Source organism: Pristiophorus japonicus, chromosome 14 (genome assembly GCF_044704955.1).
Source record: "Pristiophorus japonicus isolate sPriJap1 chromosome 14, sPriJap1.hap1, whole genome shotgun sequence".
In the NCBI taxonomy this organism is placed as follows: Eukaryota; Metazoa; Chordata; class Chondrichthyes; family Pristiophoridae; genus Pristiophorus; species Pristiophorus japonicus.
The window spans coordinates 34,574,065-34,594,452 of NC_091990.1; the positions used below are offsets into that span (position 1 = coordinate 34,574,065).

Below are 20,388 nucleotides of genomic sequence, written 5' to 3' on the forward strand. Positions count from 1 at the left end.
CAAAATGATGCATTTAACGGTTCATTACTATGCCTCGTCAAACCAGTGGCCCATCCCCCCAAATGACGACTATAAAGTGGTTCAAAACCAGTTCATACCAGGGCCACTGCTTAACACCGTCAAAGCTACTGACCGATTCATAGCAGGAAATATTCAACGGAGATTGATTTGGTTGAATTAACAGGAATAACTGATTTTCGTGTCTATTGTTACAAGAGAATGAGGTGAAGTACATATTATTTCAAAAGTGGACTGAATGCTTTAAGTTTCCACCCTCCTAAAAGACCATGGGTGTGAAATTGGTCTACACCAGTAGTGCAAATCAGACTCTTAGCGAATGAGCAGCCGTTTCAGGTTATGCCTGTTTTTTTTTCAATGGAAAATAAAATCAGGCATGGTGTAAAATGGGCTGCTCAATTTCACCTCCCCACCCCGTATCTTAGTGAATGCTGGACTCACAAGCAGAAAAATCTCAAATTCTTATCTTATACTTTCATCAACAACTTGCATTTATATAGTGTATTTAATGTAGTAAAATATCCCAAGCTGCTTCACAGGAGCGTAATCACAGAATTTGACATCGAGTCACATAAGGAGATATGAGGACAGGTGATCAAAAGCTTGGTTAAAGAGGCAGGTTTTAAGGAGCATCTTAAAGGAGGGGAGGGAGGAAGAGGCAGAGAGGTTTAGGAAGGGAATTCCAGAACCTAGGGCCTATGCAACCTAAGGCACGGCCACCAATTCACATACTTACTAGATGATCATGGAGGAACAGTGACCGTCATTGTAAAGAAAGCCACAGATCAGACTGTGCAGACCTCCTGGTTAATGGCTCAGCAAATTTAACTGTTGAATAGTACAGCATTGCAGACTAGAAAGGATCCAGGTTCACTCCATAATCTGTTCAGTTAGCTGTTTTCAGCCAAAACGGAGTTAGGAAATTTGCCTCATTAGCCTTGGATTAGGAAGAAAAGCAGTGCCAGAGGTTTTGTTCCTGATCCCTATCTAGCTCTCCCTGCCAGAAGTCCATGCGTGTGGAGGTGGGTGAGGTCAGGATCAGGTTCATCTGAGGACAGCGTCGGGTTCAGCTATGATACCACCACCCCTTGGCTGCACAGTCTGCTAACATTTACTGTCACAGTTCGCACATGGTACTGGTGGGTGACTGGTACCTCTGCAACCTGCAGAGTCAAAGTCATCAGAAAATAAGGTAAGAAGATTGTTTGAGAAAAATTAGCAAATGGTTTTCAAAAGAGATAAAATGGGTCAATCAAAAAAACTTCAAGAATTCCATTTATTTCAAAAGGAGATGGAGCCGATTTAAAATTCCACATATTGGTTGCGGATGGTGTGTCTAGATTTGTCAGCGCTGCACTGGTCATAATCATAAAATCAAGGGCCATTCCAAATCTGTTTTCTTTACAGCCACTGTGTCTCCATGATCATCTACTGTGAATTCAGGCAAAGCATAAGATAAGGATTTGATATTTTTTTTTGCTTGTGTGCCCAGCATTCACTAAGCTACCAAGGGGAGAAATTGGTCTACAGCAGCAGTGCGAGATGGGATCATAACCAACTAGCAGCTCATAAAACGGGCTGTCGATTCACTATGAGCCCGTCACGTGCTACTGCTGTGAACCAATTTCGCCCCAATGGTCTTTTAGGAAGGGGAATGTAAAAATGCTCAAATAAATTGCCAGAAGCTTAGAGTTTCCCAAGGCATAAATGCAATACAAAATACACCCATCACCCTCTGCTCTGCTCCACCTGGAACCAATTTACTACTCCAACCCTAACTATATGTGCTACTGCAGGATTGTAACATTTTACCAATGTGACAAGCCTGTGAATGTGTAGGAACATTGGGCCCAAAATTCGCCAGTATTTAGGAACTAAGTGTTTTTTGGAGCTAACTTAATTTTGCAAGTTTCGCCAATGGTATAATGCCGTCCTTAACAGATAACAGTAGTTTTTTTTTTTTAAAGTACCGTTTTTCTGACGTCACTCGGGGTCAAACCCACCCATAACGCCATTTTTGCCCGTTTTTACACAGAGGACCACTTTTTAAAACCTTACTGTACCAAGTCGGAGTCTGATCGAAATTGTCATTAACAGGGGCTTCGGATGATTTGTTGTGTTGATCTGTATTTATTATGTTCCTATTATGTACTGTATTTATTATGTACCATAAGGCTAAACACATTTTGTGTAGCTATTTGCCCTTCTACTTGTTGCTTTTGGAATAAGGCATTAGTTCTTTGTGACTTCTAGTTTTGTAATCATGGTGTAGATAACTCTAGGCACCTGTCTTTTTTTTCCTCTACTTCAGCCTTTCTTTCCTCTGCCTATCTTAGTGTTTTGAATTGTTACTTTGCTATTTTGTGTATTGATATGTTATTACCTGAAAACTTGTCAAAAATTATCAGCATTCTAGGGAATAATATAAAGCTGCTGAATTTGTTTAATAAATGAAAAATCTACCAACAACCACTGCAGGCTGCTGGGATTCAAAATGTGAGCAAGTTGCAATCCCCAAAGGAGTGCTCTGTCATATCAGGGTGAGATTGGACTGAGTAATTCAGGAAGATTTACACTGTTGTGCTAGAATATGGTTCTTGTCAATTCATCCCAGCATCAACCTGCCAGTATAAATAGTGCCGTAGATCCAGGGTTATAGTCACTTCGATCTTGCTTTGAATTCAATAGGTTGGGGTCCTCGTCATTAAATTAAGCCAAAAATCTGTACAAAGATTCACTTGTATATTTTTTGTGGTATAATTTTCTGCTGCCATTCAACTTGCCTTTATTTTCTCCCCAGATCATATATATACCTGCTATTCTCCTTGGTCTTAGAAAGTATCTTAGGGAGCCCTCTAAATAGATGACATGAATGTCACTTCTTGATCAACCATCGAGGTTTCCTTTCTGCATACATTGCCGTCAAGATACACCTCATTGGAGATTCAAACTCGGGACTACTCGGAACTCCAACAGTCTAGCATTGTAGCATGTCACTACAGAAAGAGAACCTTGTCGACACTGCAGACCTTCAAAACAATTGTAACTACTGCAATATCTGCAATTCAAATACACACTGGGTTGAGTCTCCAGACACTCATACAGAAAGACGTATGCTGTACAATACATAGCCATGATCCTTCATTGTTGCGCTTACTAGCCACTCCACCTCGACTAACTGCACTAGGCTTTCTACAGCTTTGGAGTGTAAGCTTTCCAATACTGAGATACAGTTAAATATTGGTTTGGGTACTTTCCAGTATTTAGCATATACAAACAATATTATACAAATTGAAGTACTTATGAAACAGTTAATTAATCATAGTGAAGCCTCTCTATTGGTGCCTCACACATGTCCGACAACAAATTGGCCATAATTCACAGGTGGCTGCTTAATCCACAATCCTCAATTTCATTCGTTAAATCCCTACAAGAGCCTTGTCTTTTACCATGACAGGAAATGAAGAACACTCGGCCTCCGTTTCAAATTATAACACTCATTCAATCCTGGGCCAGTCATTTTATGCAGATGCAATTCAGTGAGCAGACTGCACAGGTGTCTACGCATGGGTTTTTCCGAACTCTCGCCATAACTCCAGCGGGTGACCAACAGAACTCAGGACGACAGCAGCGGCCCAGTTGCAATAGGTCGCCGCCATTTTCAGGAATTTCAACTTTCAAATGTCACCAAGGGGCAGAGACAGGAAGGGTGGGTCTCCTTAAGCCGGGAGTTCCTGCTTCTCTAGCTCATTTGGGACCTAGCGTAGTACTGGAGTCCAGTATACACAGTGAAATGGGGCATACCGGCCTTCATATGGGAGTAAGTTGGCCCCACTGGGGAAGAGGGTGGGGTGACAGGAAAGTGGTTAGCAAGGGGCCTGGACTCCTAAAGAATTGAATTTTCTTTTTAGATTTCATGATCACTCCGCTTATCCAGGGGGGGGGCGTGGGGCAATGGGACATAGCTGCATTATGGAGAGGGGGCCTGGCAATGGCCCCCAGTGGTTTGTAGGCACTGGGTTTTCCAGCTGGGTGGGGCAGGCAGGCATCGGAGATGCACTGGCAGTGGCCTGGGTGCTGTCCTGTCCTATGCAGATAGTGTCTCCTCACGCTAACCCTACAAACCTCAGGTTCAAAGCTGGAGGATGTGATCCCCATGAAACCACCACGTTGGTGGCCTGTGGAATATTGGGGCTTTTGTTTACTCTTGGTGGCTACAGCAAAGTGTGAAAGCTACAAGACAGGTGGCCATTTTATAAAGGTTACCTTAAGTAGAGGCTTCACTGTATCAGATATCAAGGCTATCAGGACAGAACTGGAGCATTCTATTACTAAAATAAATAAAGAACTGCTTTCTGAAACAGATATTAATATTGTAAACAACTTCCTATAATACACATTTTGTTGCATTAGAATCATAGAAAAATTACGACACAGGAGGCCACTCGGCCCACCGTGTCCGTCGAAAAAGAGCATACACGGCCTAATCCCACTTTCCAACACTAGGTCCGTGGCTCTGTAGGTTACGGCACTTCAAGTGCACATCCAAGTACTTTTTAAATGTGATGAGAGTTTCTGCCTCTACCACCCTTTCAGTGAGTTTATAGACCCCCCCACCCCACCACCCTCTGGGTGAAGAAATGTTTCCTCATCGCCCCTCTAATCCTTCTACCAACTACTTTAAATCTATGCCCCCTGGTTATTGACCCCTCTGCTAAGGGAAATAGGTCCTTCCAATCCACTCTAAATAGGCCCCTCATAATTTTATGCGACTATTTGTATTGCCCTTTTTCAGTCCTTCTGCGCCTGCATCTTCGAGACTCTGCCCTCCGATGCCTCCCGGCCGAAACCAGAAGTGGGGCCCCGCAATGGACAGACCACGTTGTTCCTCAGAGCCTACGGTCGGCCGAGGGGGGCGGTGGGCGACCGAGAAGGGGGAAGAGAGAGAGAACCTGGGGGGGGGGGGGGGGGGGGGAAGAAGAGAGAGAGCGAGAGCGTGCCTGGTGGGGGGTGGGTGGGGGGGGAGAGACGGTCTGGAAGGGGGGAAGGAGGGGTCAGAGGATAGAGAGAGAGCCTGGGGTGGGGGGGGAGAGAGAGAGAGAGAGAGAGAGCCTGGGGTGGGGAGAGAGTCTGGGAGTGGGGGGGATTGGAAGAAAGAGAGGGAACTCAAGGAAGGCAGATCACGTTCTTCCAACCCCCTACAAGGCCACAATGCCCCATCTATGGCGGGGGGGGTGGATGGAGTAAGATCATGCATGTGCTTGAGTAAGGGACTTCGGCTGGGGGAGGGATGCACTTGCGCTGGGGTAAGGGACTGCGGCTGGAACTTGGTGGCTTTTGGGGAGATCTATCCTCTGTGGCTTCTGAAGTCAAAATGGATCGAATGATAATTTGCAAAGTTAGTCAGAACTTAGGTTGGGCGGTTCCAGTTACATATTCCAGAGAAACTTCAGGTTGTGGCTTATCCTCCAAAGGGACCAATCAGAGACAAAGGCAGCCATTTTGGGCAGTACAAATAGACGCATCCTAATTTTATACACCTCAATTAAATCTGCATTCAGCCTCCTCTGTTCGAAGGAAAACAACCCCAGCCTATCCAATCTTTCCTCATAGCTAAAGTTTTTCAGTCCTAGCAACATCCTCATAAATCTCCTCTACACTCTTTCTAGTGCAATCACATCCTTCCTGTAATGTGGTGACCAGAACTGCACGCAGTACTCAGGCTGTGGCCTAACTAGTGTTGTATACAGTTCGAGCATTACTTCCCAGTTCAATTATTTTTAAAGTACAACAGTGCACCAAGGTATAAATTATCTTGCAACAGCTCTACATATAAATAATTTAAGATGTTGGGATTTAGACTTGTGGATCATGTACTTCCTAATAATAACAATCTATATTAAAAAAATTAAGTGATGGTCATGTAAGTAAAAGAATGAAAATACTTGGGCATTTTACTGTCAGAAAATAGCACTTTTCATGCCAGTTTTCTTTTAATTGCCTGGTGTACTCCAGGCACTAAAAGTTAATGGTCCATCTATATTATCCATTTATCAATTATAAAATTAAAAATAGTGTTGTCGCACACTTCCTGTCGTCTCGAATAGTGGTTCTGCTTTCCTGCCAACAGTCATCATTGTCAATTGCTATGTAAACATTTTCCATTCAATTTTGGCTATGTCAACTGTCACGATGTAGTTGCAGGATCTAAGAATTAGGTGGCTCTGTGCGCTGAGCATCTGAGGTCTATCCAAAACTTCGCAATAGCTTTTATATAAAAAAAAATTATCAACTGACTATGAGCAATGCCATAGGTAATTTCCTAATAATCTCAAAGATAGTATCAACATGTCCAGACATCACACTTTGTTACAGATGAAGGACAATTTTAAAGTGCTGGGTGCTTCTGAGCTGTAGCCTGAAATTGACAAGTGCATTCCAGTTTGCAAAGTTCCCTGCATAAGCAGCAATTAAACTCGAAGTGCCCTCAGGCTCTGTTTGCAGAAAGCAATTAAACTTTCTAACCTTAAAGGGACAGACTAGTGTAAATAAATCTCCATCTTAACAGCAGAATAATACATGATGTATTGCATGATATAATATTCCTGTCATTATAAAACATCTGCTAATTATTATTATGTCCAGTTATTGAATACTACTATATATCATTCAATTTACTGTGAGCAATACCACAGCACATCTATTAGTCTGTGACATATTAAAAGTTTTACATCCAGCGAGCATCCTTCACAATCCAGGAGTCACAATTCAAACTGTCTGCCTTTGTTGCACCTTAAACACAGAAACAGCTAGTCATTGGTCTGAAAGCACTTGCAACTGCCCTCCAATTGACTTCAGTTTGAGTGGCTACAACTACCTGTATTGCCTAATTAGAACAGTGGCCTGAATGGGACAAGCCAGGTTAGCGGCTGAACATCATAGCCCGGAATTTGCTGTGGTAATGACGGCGAACTGACAGCATTCGCCGTCATTACCCCTCTGAAACTGACCGTGACTTCAGGATTCAGCGCAAGCGCAGATAAAAGCGGAAATTCTGAAGTTGTGGTCAGTCATTCACTGCTCCACCACAGGCTGCACTGTGGAACTCCCCAAAGCCGGCAGTGAACTCAGTTAAACTGATGAAAACTTAAGCTTTTCCGATCTAATTGCGCTGTTAAACACCCCATTAAAAGTTAAGCCTTGTTGGAATAGGTATAACTGGGGTTTTAACAGAGTATTGACTGCTGAACATCCGTCCTGGCCCAGAAAAACAAATTTTATATTTGTTGAATGTCAAATTTCTCCATTATGATAAAAAAGATATTTTTTAAGTTTATAATATTTCAGCTTCTACCTTAACCCCATATGCATGTCCCAATCTTTATTTCGTTTTTAAAACCTTTTAAAAAATGAATTGGATCAATGCTTTTTATTTCCTGGTTTGCTGTTTGAGAATTCTTCAATCTGATTGGCTGCTTAGACAGCTTAATGACATCACTGCTGCATTGTGCTCGGGATCCCCTTTTGGCAGTGCTACAATCAATTTAACGGCAAGAAAGTTAAGGTTCTCGCCATGGAGATCGTGAGATCTCTGTGGGCAGCTTTCTTCTTGGTTAGCGACGATTGCCGTCGCTTCGCTGCTGACCACATATTCCGGACCCCTAACTGTGCTCCAGACTGTGCCCCTGAAGAATACCATGGAACATCCACTAGCATCAAATAAATATATATACTGCTGAAAATACACACCAGATCTGTGAGTATCTGCAAAGAAAAAAAATAGGTAAATGTTTCAAGTGTACATCCGGATCAGCCAACTGGGAATGTTAACCTGTATTTCCTCTTTTCTGATCCGGACTGGCCTGCTGTGTATTTGCAAGATTTTCTGTTTTTACTTCAGATTATTAACTTTTGTTTTTTTTCTTTTTATCTCATTAGCCATTTAATCTTTTGCAAAAAATGCATTTGTAAACTATTAACTATAATGTCAAAAAGAATTTAGCTTCACCACCAGAGGAACCCCACCCCTCAGCGAGAATAACCCACCTAAAGCAATCCACTATGTGATAATTACCCACACAGAGCAATTCCCCCACACTGTGATAATACCTATCAGGAAAGATTGAACAGGCTGGGGCTCTTTTCTCTTAAAAGAAGACGACTAAGGGGTTACCGAATAGAGATCTTTAAGATAATGAAAGGGTTTACTAGGGTAGAAGTAAAGAAAGTGTTTCCACTTGCGGGGGAGACCAGAACAAGAGGCCCTAAATATAAGATAGTCACTAGTAAATCTAATAGGGGATTCAGGAGAAACTTCTTTACCCCAAGTTTAGAATGTTGATCTCGCTACCAGAAGGTGTAGTTGCGGTGAATAGCATAGATGCATTTAAGGGGAAGCTTGATAAATACATGAGGGAGAAAGTAATAGGATATGTTTAAATAGCATAGATTTAAAGTAATTGGTAGGAAGTTTAGAGGGAATTTGAGGGGAAATGTCTTCACCCAGAGGGTGGGGGGAGTCTGGAACTCACTGCCTGAAAGAGTGGTAGAAGCAGAAACCCTCACTACATTTAAAAAGTACTTGGATGTGCACGAAGTGCCGTAACCTACAGGGCTACGGACCATGAGCTGGAAAGTGGGATAGGCTGGATAGCTCTTTGTTGGCCGGCTGGGACACAATGGGCCGAAATGGCCTCCTTCAGTGCTGTAAATTTCTATAATTCTATTTTGATGGGGTTAGATGAAGTCAGGCGGGAGGAGGCTTATGTGGAGCATAAACACTGTCATGGACCTGTTGGGCCGAATGGTCTGTTTCTGTGCTAAGTACTATGTTACAACACCCATCCAGATCAACCCCCCATTCTGATAATCCATCAGACCCTCCCGCACCGTGATAAAAGCCCACCCAGAACACCCTACTGTGATAATAACCCACTCAGAACACCCCAGTAATAATAACCCACCCAGAACACCCCACTATGATAATAACCCACCCAGAACACCCCAGTAATAATAACCCACCCAGAACACCCCACTATGATAACCCATCCAGAACACCCCACTATGATAATAACCCATCCAGAACACCCCACTATGATAATAACCCATCAAGAACCCCCTTGTGATGATAATCCATCCAGAGCAACCCAACCCCCATCATCATAGGCGGTCCCTCGAACGAGGATAACTTGCTTCCACATGAGTTCACAGATGCCTCAATGAAGGATCCGATATTCCAGTCCTGAACTCCAATTGAAGGGGTGGAAGATGCCCGTGTATGGTTTTTTTAACATGTGGTGATCGTTGCACATCAGCCACCACACGGGCTTGACAGAGCTAGGCCTTAATCCAATGACAAAGGTCAACCAGGACGACTGGAGACCTGCTCTGCTGCACGGACCTAGCACGCACACATATCGCAGTGTGGGCTAGCCTATGCTGCCCCTGGGCCCTTGGCTCTTCTGGCCCCGTACCCTCATTTGCCACTCCTCCGCCACAAACATTCCCCGCACCCCCGCCACGATCTTTTGCCGCTCCTCTGCCACAAAAACATTCGCCAAACCTCCGCTATGACCCACCCACCACAATCTCTCGCCGCTCCTCCGCCACAAACATTTGTTGCATCTCCACCATGATCTCTTGCCGCTCCTCCGCCACAATCCTCCATACACCTCCGCATCCAACATTCGCCGAACCTCCGCCACGATCACCCGGCGAATCTCAGCCACAATCCCTCAAAAGCTTCTCTGCCTCAATCGCTCACCGCACCTCCGCCACGATCTCTTGCCGTTCATCTGCTCCAACCACCACCCCCACACCCCCGCACCAGGGTCCTGCCGATGCCCCCGCTCCAAGCGGCAACCCAGGTCTTGATGAAGTCACCCAGCCACCCGCCCCAAAATCGTCGCACACTTGTAGCAGCTCGCGCTGGAAGTTGCAGTGGCATGCTCCAGCTCTTATACTCCCGACCTGCGATGTAGGTCATTGCTATGCTGGTGCCACAGAGACAACACTCGTCCATTTCGCTTGCATCTTGACAGCCTTGGCAAGTTGCACAGAACAAATCACAACAACATATTCCGATATCATCCCAACCCCACTGTGATAATAACCCACCCAGAGCAACACCTCAACCTCTTTCACTCCTCCCCGCTACGATAATAACCCTTCAGAGCAACACCTCATCCTCTTTCACCCCCACCCTCCCTTCCCCCTGTGATAATGACCCACCTAGAGGAACACCTCACCCTCTTTCACCTCTTCACTCCCACCCTCTGCGTTAACGACCCACCTAGAGGAACACCTCACCCTCTTTCACCCGCACTCTCCCTTCCCCCTGTGATAATAACCCACCTAAAGGAACACCTCACCCTCTTTCACCCGCACTCTCCCTTCCCCCTGTGATAATAACCCACCTAAAGGAACACCTCACCCTCTTTCACCCCTTCACTCTCACCCTCTGCGTTAACGACCCACCTAGAGGAACACCTCGCCCTCTTTCACTCCCTTTCCCCCCTACGATAATAACCCTTCAGAACAACACCTCACCCCCTCAGCCTCCCTCTGTGAGAATGATTCACCTTACTCTCAGTGCCCCAGCTTTGGAGACCTATCACGTGCCCTGCCCGGGCTGAGTTCTCGCCGCCTCTCGCGGTGCTGGCGCGCGGCCTGACGTCAGCGGCGCCTGCCGGCCGGTGATTTGCTGTGTCAGAGAGCACCCTGGCCGCTGCTTGTGTCGCTCCTCACTCCCGCCGCTGCACTCTCCGTGACTAGGCCGCGACATGGAGTACCTGGTCGGTATGCAGGGCAGGGACTTCGTCCTGGTGGCGTCCGACACGGTGGCCGCCAGCAGCATCGTCGCCATGAAGCACGGTAAGGCGGCGATGGTGAGGGTGAGGGTGTCGCGGCCGGCGGAAGGCCGCAGGCCGGGCCTCGGCCTGGATCAGCCAGACAGGCCCGTTACCGGTGAAAGGAGGTGTGGGAGCTGTGGCACTCGCCACAAGCAGCAGCGTTAAAATGAATCCAGTGCATGGGTGAATGTTCTTATGTGACTGGGCCCCGCCATTGTGAGCAGCGTTCAATCCTATCAGAATCGTCATTTTTTTTAAAAACTGGGATTTCTGTAAAGTCTTTCACGGGAAATCCCAAAGCGCTTTAGAGCCAATAAAGTACTTTTGAAAGTATTGTAATGAGAGAGAAAAAAGAAAAGCTGCAAGTTCTTGAAATCTGAAATAGAAAATTCTGGAAATACTCAGCAGGTCGGGCATCATCTGTAAAGTTAAAGAAAGATCATGGAATCAGACAGTGCAGAAGGAGGCCATTCGGCCCAACGTGCCCATGCTGGTTCTTTGAAAGAACAACCCAATTAGTCCCACTCCCCAGCTCTAGCCCCATAGCCCTGCAAAGTTTTCCTTTTCAAGTATATACTCAATTCCCGTTTGAAAGTTACTGTTGAATCTTCTCCATCAGCCTTTCAGTTAATGCATTCCAGAGCATAACCACTCGCTCCATAAAATAACGTTTCCACTCATAAAGAAAAAAGAAAGACTTATATTTATATAATGCCTTTCATGACCACCGGATGTCCCTAAGCACTTTACAACTAATTAAGTACTTTCTGAAGCGTAGTCAGTGTTGTAATGTTTTGTTTTAGTGAAATGGCACTTCAACTGATGGCAAAGAGAATTGTAGTTAGTTGGAATTTTAAAAAGTCTGAATCAGTGAGTTTAGATTACATAGACTTCAAATGGCTTACGTCTGTGGCATTATACAGGCCATTGGCTTGGAATTTCTATCGAGAGGAAGAAAACTGAACAAGTTACATAGGCAATAGCACTGAAATCTACTTACTAATGTGGAAGTTATTCTTATTGCCATTCTCTCAGCTATTTACTTTAATTTATATAGTCTGTTGTATAATGTGATCCCCCCCCCCCCCACACTCAAATTTGAGTGAGCTCTAGACTGTTTGATTTATAATATAAACTAATAATGTTATGTACCACAAACAACCATAGGTGCAACCTTGCCATGACTGAGTAAGCGATCAGTGCGGGTGTTTTATTTTTAAGTCACTAAGTAACTGGATTCTCTCACTTCTAATAGTGGATTAAAATACTGATCACAGTGATGGCAAACAACATCCCCTGTACTGTTTACTGTACTGTGGTGAGAAACAGATTGGAACACTGCCTGCAGGCTATCATTCCAACATGATTTTAAAATATACCTTAAATCTAATTCATATCTAATTAGCAATTACAGTGTAACAGGAGTCCTGTTAAATCTTCTTGCGTTCTTTTGGGCATGTATTTAAGAATAAATAGTTTAAAATAGAGTAATGTGTTTGGTCTTCACCCCCACAATACTCAACATTAATTTGAACATGTTAACAGATGACATTTAAACATTTGCAGGAATAGAGCCAATACTGTTCATAATTCCTAATACAAATTGGTTTTAATGCTTATTACTAGATCATGCTCCTTTTAATTGCAGCAAAACATTTTAGAAAACCGTCTCATTTTCAAAAAAAGTGTCAACATAAAATGTAGACATCTGGAATGCGTCACTAGTAAACTATAAAGAACATTGAAAACTTTGCCTATATTAGTTAAAGCTGGAGAAACTGGATAATAGTAATTTATTTAAAAGTTGTATTTTAAGCTGGGGTTGTGTAGGTCTAATGTAAATAGTCACATAATTTGATGCATAGATGAGTTCTTTGCAGCACGCAGTCTACTACAGTCTTCAAGTGGTAACATTTTCAATATTTAATGAGATATTCATAATTGTATTGTTCTAGAATGTTTACATCCAGAATATCCAGCTACAGCTCCTTTTTTTTTTCCAGTCTGCTCTCAGGCCTAGCCTTGGCTCACGGTATTATTCAGCATTATTCAGCAAATTGAAAGTGAAAGTATATATGGGGAATAATGAACTACCAATTTCAAAGGGACAAAATGGAATTAAACATATACTATTATCAAAGCTGCTTAACTGCTCGCCCTTAACCAAGGAAGCAAAGGCCCCCATCCAAGCATTAGCGAATAAAACTAACTAATTAACCCCACATTTTTTGGTCGTTTTTATGCTTCCATCTTCTGGGTTGAGATACCAGTTGTTTATTTCTGGGTCCCTACATATCATGAGAGAGATCCAGGAGGCATAGCCCATAACCAGCCTGATTTAATGAATGAAAGGTAAATGCTTATTGATGCGCCACGTCTCAAATTGCAGTGATAACAAGTTCTCCCTGATCAAACATTGTTTTCAAACCTGAACATCAGAATTGTTCTGAATTTTTTTTTGCCTGTTGAGTTTGAAATAAATCTCCTGACTACCCATACATAGAGCTTGAACAATATAGGGAGCCATATAATTGAGGTAGATAAATTAATTTCAAAATGTCAGAATCTGTTGTGAGCATACCAGATGAAAATTGCTTAGTGGTCAGTTTTGCGCGAGTCACTTTGTCCTTGCTGCATCAGTTGTAATATTTATCTGTGACCAGGTGCTTGTGCAAAACTTTTAGTTGCTCTGCTCAGTAAAATTTTTTAGATTTAGAAGGGTGGATCTCCAGATTTTGTTGTCGGGTATTGCTTTGTGGTTTCTAATTTCCTCTTTTCCCTCTTTCATTTAGATTATGATAAAATGTTTAAACTGAGTGAGAAGATCATGTTGCTATGTGTCGGAGAAGCTGGAGACACCGTCCAGTTTGCAGAGTACATTCAGAAAAATGTACAGCTTTACAAAATGAGAAATGGTGGGTAATTGATGTGCCTTATTCACTTCTTTCAGGATTTATCAAGATTAAAATTCACATTTTCTTTTTAACATGAGCAGACATTGTGTATTTGTTTGACAAACAGCAACTGAAGAATACATAGACCAGTGCTTTTCATTAGTATAGTGTCCCTATTAATCTAGTGTTGTACTACAATTGTCTGTTTAAAGCCATTCTGGGTCCAAAGTTTTGAGAGCAAAAATGTGAATTAAAATGTTTTCACCCATATTGCTTAGTCATATAATATCCCAAACAGAATATCATTATAAGCGGTCCCTCAAATAAGGATGACTTGCTTCCACACCAAAAGGGATGAGTTCACAGATGTTTCAATGAAGGACCCGATATTCCAGTCCTGAACTCCAGGGGTGAAAGATGCCTGTGCGTGGCTTTTTTTAACGTGTGGTGACCGTTGCACATCAGCCACCACACGGGCTTGACAGAGCGAGGCCTTTATCCAGTGGCAAGGGTTAACCAGGACAACTGAGACTTGCTCTGCTGCACGGACCTAGTGCGCGCACAAATCACAGTGTGGGCTGGCCTGTGCCGCTCCTGGGCCCTCGGCTCTTCTGGGCCCTGTACTCTCAATTGCCGCACCTCTGCTACCACCTTCCCGCTCCTCCGCTGATGCCGATGTTCCAGCCCATGCTCTAACCAGCGACCTGGGCCTTGATGACGTAACCCAGTCGCCTACCTCAAAGTCGTCGCACACTTTGGGCGACTCGCGCTGGAAGCTGTAGTGGCATGCTCCAGCTCTTTATACTCCCGAGCTGCGGTGGTGTCTTCTCGCAGGTCAGGGTAGCTCACAAACAGAATATATACAGTTGTCAAACTACAAACAGACTTTTTAAAAAGCCTGCACAGTTCTGCATCACTGTATTTCTTTTAAGGCTTCTGTCTGTTTAAAGGGCAAAACTTGCAAGCTTTCCTACATTACAACAGTGACTACACTCCAAAAGTACTTAATTGGCAGTCATGCGCTTTGAGCCGTCCCGTGCTCATGAAAGGCTTTATATAAATGCAAGTCTTTTGTAATGTTTTTGTCTCAAAATTGCAAGAATACAGACTGATCAATATACTCAGCAGCTGAACAAGTCCCAGATAAATTAAAAGTTGTATTTAAATTGGTTACATCACGGAATTCAATATGCTGTGATTTTGTTAATCAAACATGCTTTTTTCTGTTGGGAGTCTAAAAATTCTCTCTTGGTCACCTCTGGTTCCTGGTGCGATGACTCATTTCTTGGCCGCCTCCACTGCTGCAGAAATTTGAATGAGTTGATACTCCTAGGTGACATTAGTAACTTCCTGAGCTACACCATTAAAATGCACCTGTTTAATTTTTTTCTTGTTGTGACATTGTTCATGGTCATTGAACTTGCTTTAGCTGACCATTATCTTAGAATTATCAAATCTAATTGTTTCCTGCTCCTAAAACTACATGGAAACCTTTTCATTCTTAGACATGTTATAACTTAACAGCCAGGGCAGACAGAGTAATTAACATAGGTTAAAAATACATTTTATAAATAAGATTTTTTTGCATCTTAACATTGCTATAATAGTGTGTTTTTATTTTTTCTTTCTGATGCAAGTGTAGAAAATGATTTAATGCCAAAATTCTGGCCGTACCTCATTTTTGATGCTGTTTTAGTTTTAGCTCTGAAATGTAAAGATTTTCTCAGAATTAAGGAATGCATCAGTGTAATAAAACCCTGCTTCAATTATTCATTACAGCACAGTAACTGACAGTTGAGAGATTAAGTTTCTGTTAACACACTTGCACTGTACTCAAAGTGAAATTGTTTCTATGCACAGGGATTGAAATTAGGGCAGAGCCAGCCAATTAGCTTGGTAATTGAATATTTCATTGATTATTGAACCAATCCAATATTCAGATACTTACTGGGTTAGAACTTGTTGATATGGCAAAGGAATTTGAGATGCTTATTTCTAGTAAAAGAATGTGTTTCCTTGCCTTAGAGCTTCAGTAACACAATTGTTGCATTGCTACATTAAACTGTAACGGGTATACATTTTCAAAATTACCTGCTTTATACTCACTTTGGTATGCAGTAAAGCTAGCTTGGGTATCAGTTTTCAGGCTAGCCAGTGGCACTTCACATTGGTGTACCAGAATATTATGGTGTGGGTTCTTTTATCTCCTGTTCGCTACACAGTAAGTTCTTTATCTCAGCCAGTCAGAATGGATCGGGCGTAAAGTGAAGGCTAAGGAAATTCGGGAATAACTTTTTTTGTCTGTTCTCGCGTTAATTTCCATCGTAAAACTTTCCTTTTTTAGTTGAATGGCTGTTTGAAGGGAGATTGCTATACACTAAGGTTTAGTGTAAAAAAAACAATGCAACTATAAAGAAGTGTTTCCTGCTGCTTATCTCCCAGCTTTTGCATTATACTTGGCACATGGAGCAATCTTTTCCATTAACTTGATATTGTGGCAATATACTATATAGCTCCATTTTGCAGCTGTTCAACTAATTTGATGAAGAATTAATTTTATTATGGTGAGAAGAAAATGAATGAGGAAAAAGTTTTGTTGTGTTCAGCTAACTCAGATTGAAATTTAATTTCTGGAGTTATGTTCAATTTAAGATAGAGATATTCTCCATATCATTCCCTAATCAGGACTTTGTGTGGTTCTTTAAAACATCCCTTGGATTTGGTCAGTCTTCCTGTGTTTACTCACATGTTGGTACTTCTATGCTACAAATTTTCAACTGAAGACAATATGACCCTTAAATTAGATGTACAGGCCACCAAACAGTAGTAGTGAGGTTGGGGACAGTATCAAACAAGAAATAAGGGATGTGTGCAATAAAGGTACAGCAGTTATCATGGGCGACTTTAATTTACATATAGATTGGGCTAACCAAACTGGTAGCAATGCGTTGGAGGAGGATTTCCTGGAGTGTATTAGAGATGGTTTTCTTGACCAATATGTCGAGGAACCAACCAAAGAGCTGGCCATCCTAGACTGGGTGATGTGTAATGAGAAGGGACTAATTAACAATCTTGTTGTGCGAGACCCCTTGGGGAAGAGTGACCATAATATGGTAGAATTCTTTATTAAGATGGAGAGTGACAGTTAATTCAGAAACTAGGGTCCTAAACTTAAGGAAAGCTAACTTCGACGGCATGAGACGTGAATTGGCTAGAATAGACTGGCAAATGTTACTTAAAGGTTTGACGGTGGATAGGCAATGGCAAACATTTATGGATCACATGGATGAACTTCCAACAGTTGTACATCCCTGTCTGGAGTAAAAATAAAACCGGGAAGATGGCTCAACCGTGGCTAACAAGGGAAATTAAGGATAGTGTTAGATCCAAGGAAGAGGCATATAAATTGGCCAGAAGAAACAGCAAACCTGAGGACTGGGAGAAATTTAGAATTCAGCAGAGGAGGACAAAGGGTTTAATTAGGAGGGAGGGGGAAAATAGAGTATGAGAGGAAGCTTGCCGGGAACATAAAAACTGACTGCAAAAGCTTCTATAGATATGTGAAGAGAAAAAGATTAGTGAAGATGAATGTAGGTCCCTTGCAGTCCTACTCAGGTGAATTAATAATGGGGAACAAAAATGGCAGACCAATTGAACTTTGGTTCTGTCTTCACGAAGGAAGGCATAAATGACCTTCCAGATGTACTAGGGGACCGAGGGTCTAGTGAGAAGGAGGAACTGACGGATATCCATATTAGGCGGGAAATTGTGTTGGGGAAATTGATGGGGTTGAAGGCCGATAAATCCCTGGGGCCTGATTGTCTGCATCCTAGAAGACTTAAGGAGGTGGCCCTAGAAATAGTGGATGCATTGGTGATCATTTTCCAACAGTCTATCGACTCTGGATCAGTTCCTATGGACTGGAGGGTAGCAAATGTAACACCACTTTTTAAAAAAGGAGGGAGAGAGAAAACGGGTAATTATAGGTCGGTTAGTCTGACATCAGTAGTGGGGAAAATGTTGGAATCAATTATTAAGGATGAAATAGCAGCGCATTTGGAGAGCAGTGACCGGATGTCAGCATGGATTTGTGAAAGGGAAATCATGCTTGACACATCTTCTGGAATTTTTTGAGGATGTAACTAGTAGAGTGGACAAGGGGGAACCAGTGGATGTGGTGTATTTGGACTTTCAAAAGGCATTTGACAAGGTCCCACATAAGAGAAATGTGTGCAAAATCAAAGCACATGGTATTGGGGGTAATTTACTGGCGTGGATAGAGAATTGGTTGGCAGACAGGAAGCAGAGAGTCGGGATAAGCGGGTCCTTTTCGGAATGGGAGGCAGTGACTAGTGGAGTGCCACAGGGCTCAGTGCTGGGACCCCAACTCTTTACATTATACATTAATGATTTGGATGAAGGAATTGAGTGTAATATCTCCAAGTTTGCAAATGACACTAAACTGGGTGGTGGTGTGAGCTGTGAGGAAGATGCTAAGAGGCTGCAGGGTGATTTGGACAGGTTGGATGAGTGGGCAAATTAATGGCAGATGCAGTATAATGTGGATAAATGTGAGTTTATCCACTTTGGTGGCAGAAACACTAGGGCAGAGTATTATCTGAGTGGTGGCAGATTAGGAAAAGGGGAGGTGCAACGAGACCTGGGTGTCATGGTTCATCAGTCATTGAAAGTTGGCATGCAGTTGCAGCAGGCAGTGAAGAAGGCAAATGGCATGTTGGCCTTCATAGCTAGGGGATTTGAGTATAGGAGCAGGGAGGTTTTACTGCAATTGTACAGGGCCTTGGTGAGGCCTCACCTGGAATATTGTGTTCAGTTTTTGTGTCTCAATCTGAGGAAGGACGTTCTTGCTACTGAGGGAGTGCAGCGAAGGTTCACCAGACTGATTCCAGGGATGGCTGGACTGACATATGAGGAGAGACTAGATCAGCTGGGCCTTTATACACTGGAGTTTAGAAGGATGAGAGGGGACCTCATAGAAACGTATAAGATTCTGACGGGATGGGACAGGTTAGATGCGGAAGAATGTTCCCGATGTTGGGGAAGTCCAGAACCAGAGGACACAGTCTTAGGATAAGGGGTAGGCTATTTAGGACTGAGATGAGGAGGAGCAACTTCACTCAAGAGAGTTGTTAACCTGTGGAATTCCCTGCCCCAGAGAGTCGTTGATGCCGGTTCATTGTATATATTCAAGAGGGAGTTCGATATGGCCCTTACGGCTAAAGGGATCAAGGGGTATGGAGAGAAAATGGGAAAAGGGGTACTGAGGTGAATGATCAGCCATGATCATATTGAATGGTGGTGCAGGCTCGAAGGGCCGAATGGCCTACTCCTGCACCTATTTTCTATGTTTCTATGTAGTCCATGAATGGCCTGTTCTTTGCTGTATACTCAAGCTTCAGGGAAAAATGTACATAAAATGCTGCACCATATCCATGCTGATGGTAGGTTGATTAATTTGCTATTGTGAAAAATAACCACTTTGCGTCTTTTGCAATATTAAGGAACATGTTGGGAAATTTGTAATTCAGCTGACCAACTTTGGGCATTTTCTGTTGCTGCATCTCAAATGGCCAGAGGTGGCTTCTCAACTTGGAATCGCTGTAAACTGGGCAAATTTGGAATACTCTTCTTGAAGACTAGTGCATACTGCTGTCTCTGATAAGCAACATAATACAAGTTATCAATTTTGATTCTAGTCCAGCTACACTAAAGAGTAAATCTTTTTTTGGATTTTCAGGACTAAAATCTTTTAATAACGTCCATCTTGGCTCCTAATGCTGATGGGAAACATGTCTACATATTTTATCCAACATTCATTATAAAAAGAAAAGTAACTCAGCCAAAAATTGCATCAAATTCTGTTACGATCACAGACATTCTTTTGCATTTTGTGTTTTTAAATGACAGTCCTTGTTGCCATGAGAGATTGTTAGCTTTGTCAATGCTTTTGGTCAGGATTTTTTTGTCTCACTTTTAACCACAGTTGGCAAGGTTTCTTAACTCATAAAGGCCTGCCAAGTCTCATTCATTTTGGAAAAACAGCCGCGTCTTCACGAGTATAATTCCAAAGGGTGGTCATGTCTGATTCAAACATATGGCACAGTTATGACATCAAAATTTCTTGTGAACTTTGTCAATGAAGTTTAAAAAACTTTTTTTTGTTTGCAATTCTCTTTACTGACTAGTTACAGTTGCTGAATCTCCTTTTACAGCACCAAGTTCAGATTGCTGTGAAGTCATCTTTGAATGTTTTTTTTCCATGCTGCAGGGTAGAATTAGTTTGGAAAACATCTGACTTAAATGTCTTTAGGCGTTTAGTTGAATGTGGGACTAATGTTCTTATACCCTGTTGCAATTTCAATTCACATTCCAGTCTGTCTCCTGTTAGGTCTTTTTTTATATATCCGTGCAGATTTGGATATTTGTCTGAGTTTCCATTAAATGGGTAGCTATCCTCATATCTCTTAATCCTATTGGGCAGGTGGATGGACAGCCGTCTTAATCGCTGAAATTACTTTTTGATGCATTTAATTTACAGAACACCACAAGTATAACATTTCAACACAAAATTCAAATGGAAATCTAGCATTGTTCTCTCCAAAGCA

General features: G+C 42.6%; 1 protein-coding gene across 1 annotated transcript in view; it reads left to right on the forward strand.

The window, feature by feature from the left end:
* Positions 1 to 10,695: 10,695 nt before the first annotated feature.
* The window catches only part of psmb2 (proteasome 20S subunit beta 2), a 44,337-nt gene continuing 34,644 nt past the window's right edge, over positions 10,696 to 20,388 (forward strand). Inside the window, exons 1-2 of the mRNA XM_070899115.1 lie at positions 10,696 to 10,890; positions 13,661 to 13,783. Of these exons, the coding sequence (XP_070755216.1) occupies positions 10,800 to 10,890; positions 13,661 to 13,783 (214 nt within the window). The 5' untranslated portion in view covers positions 10,696 to 10,799. The remainder of the gene's footprint in view (positions 10,891 to 13,660; positions 13,784 to 20,388) is intronic.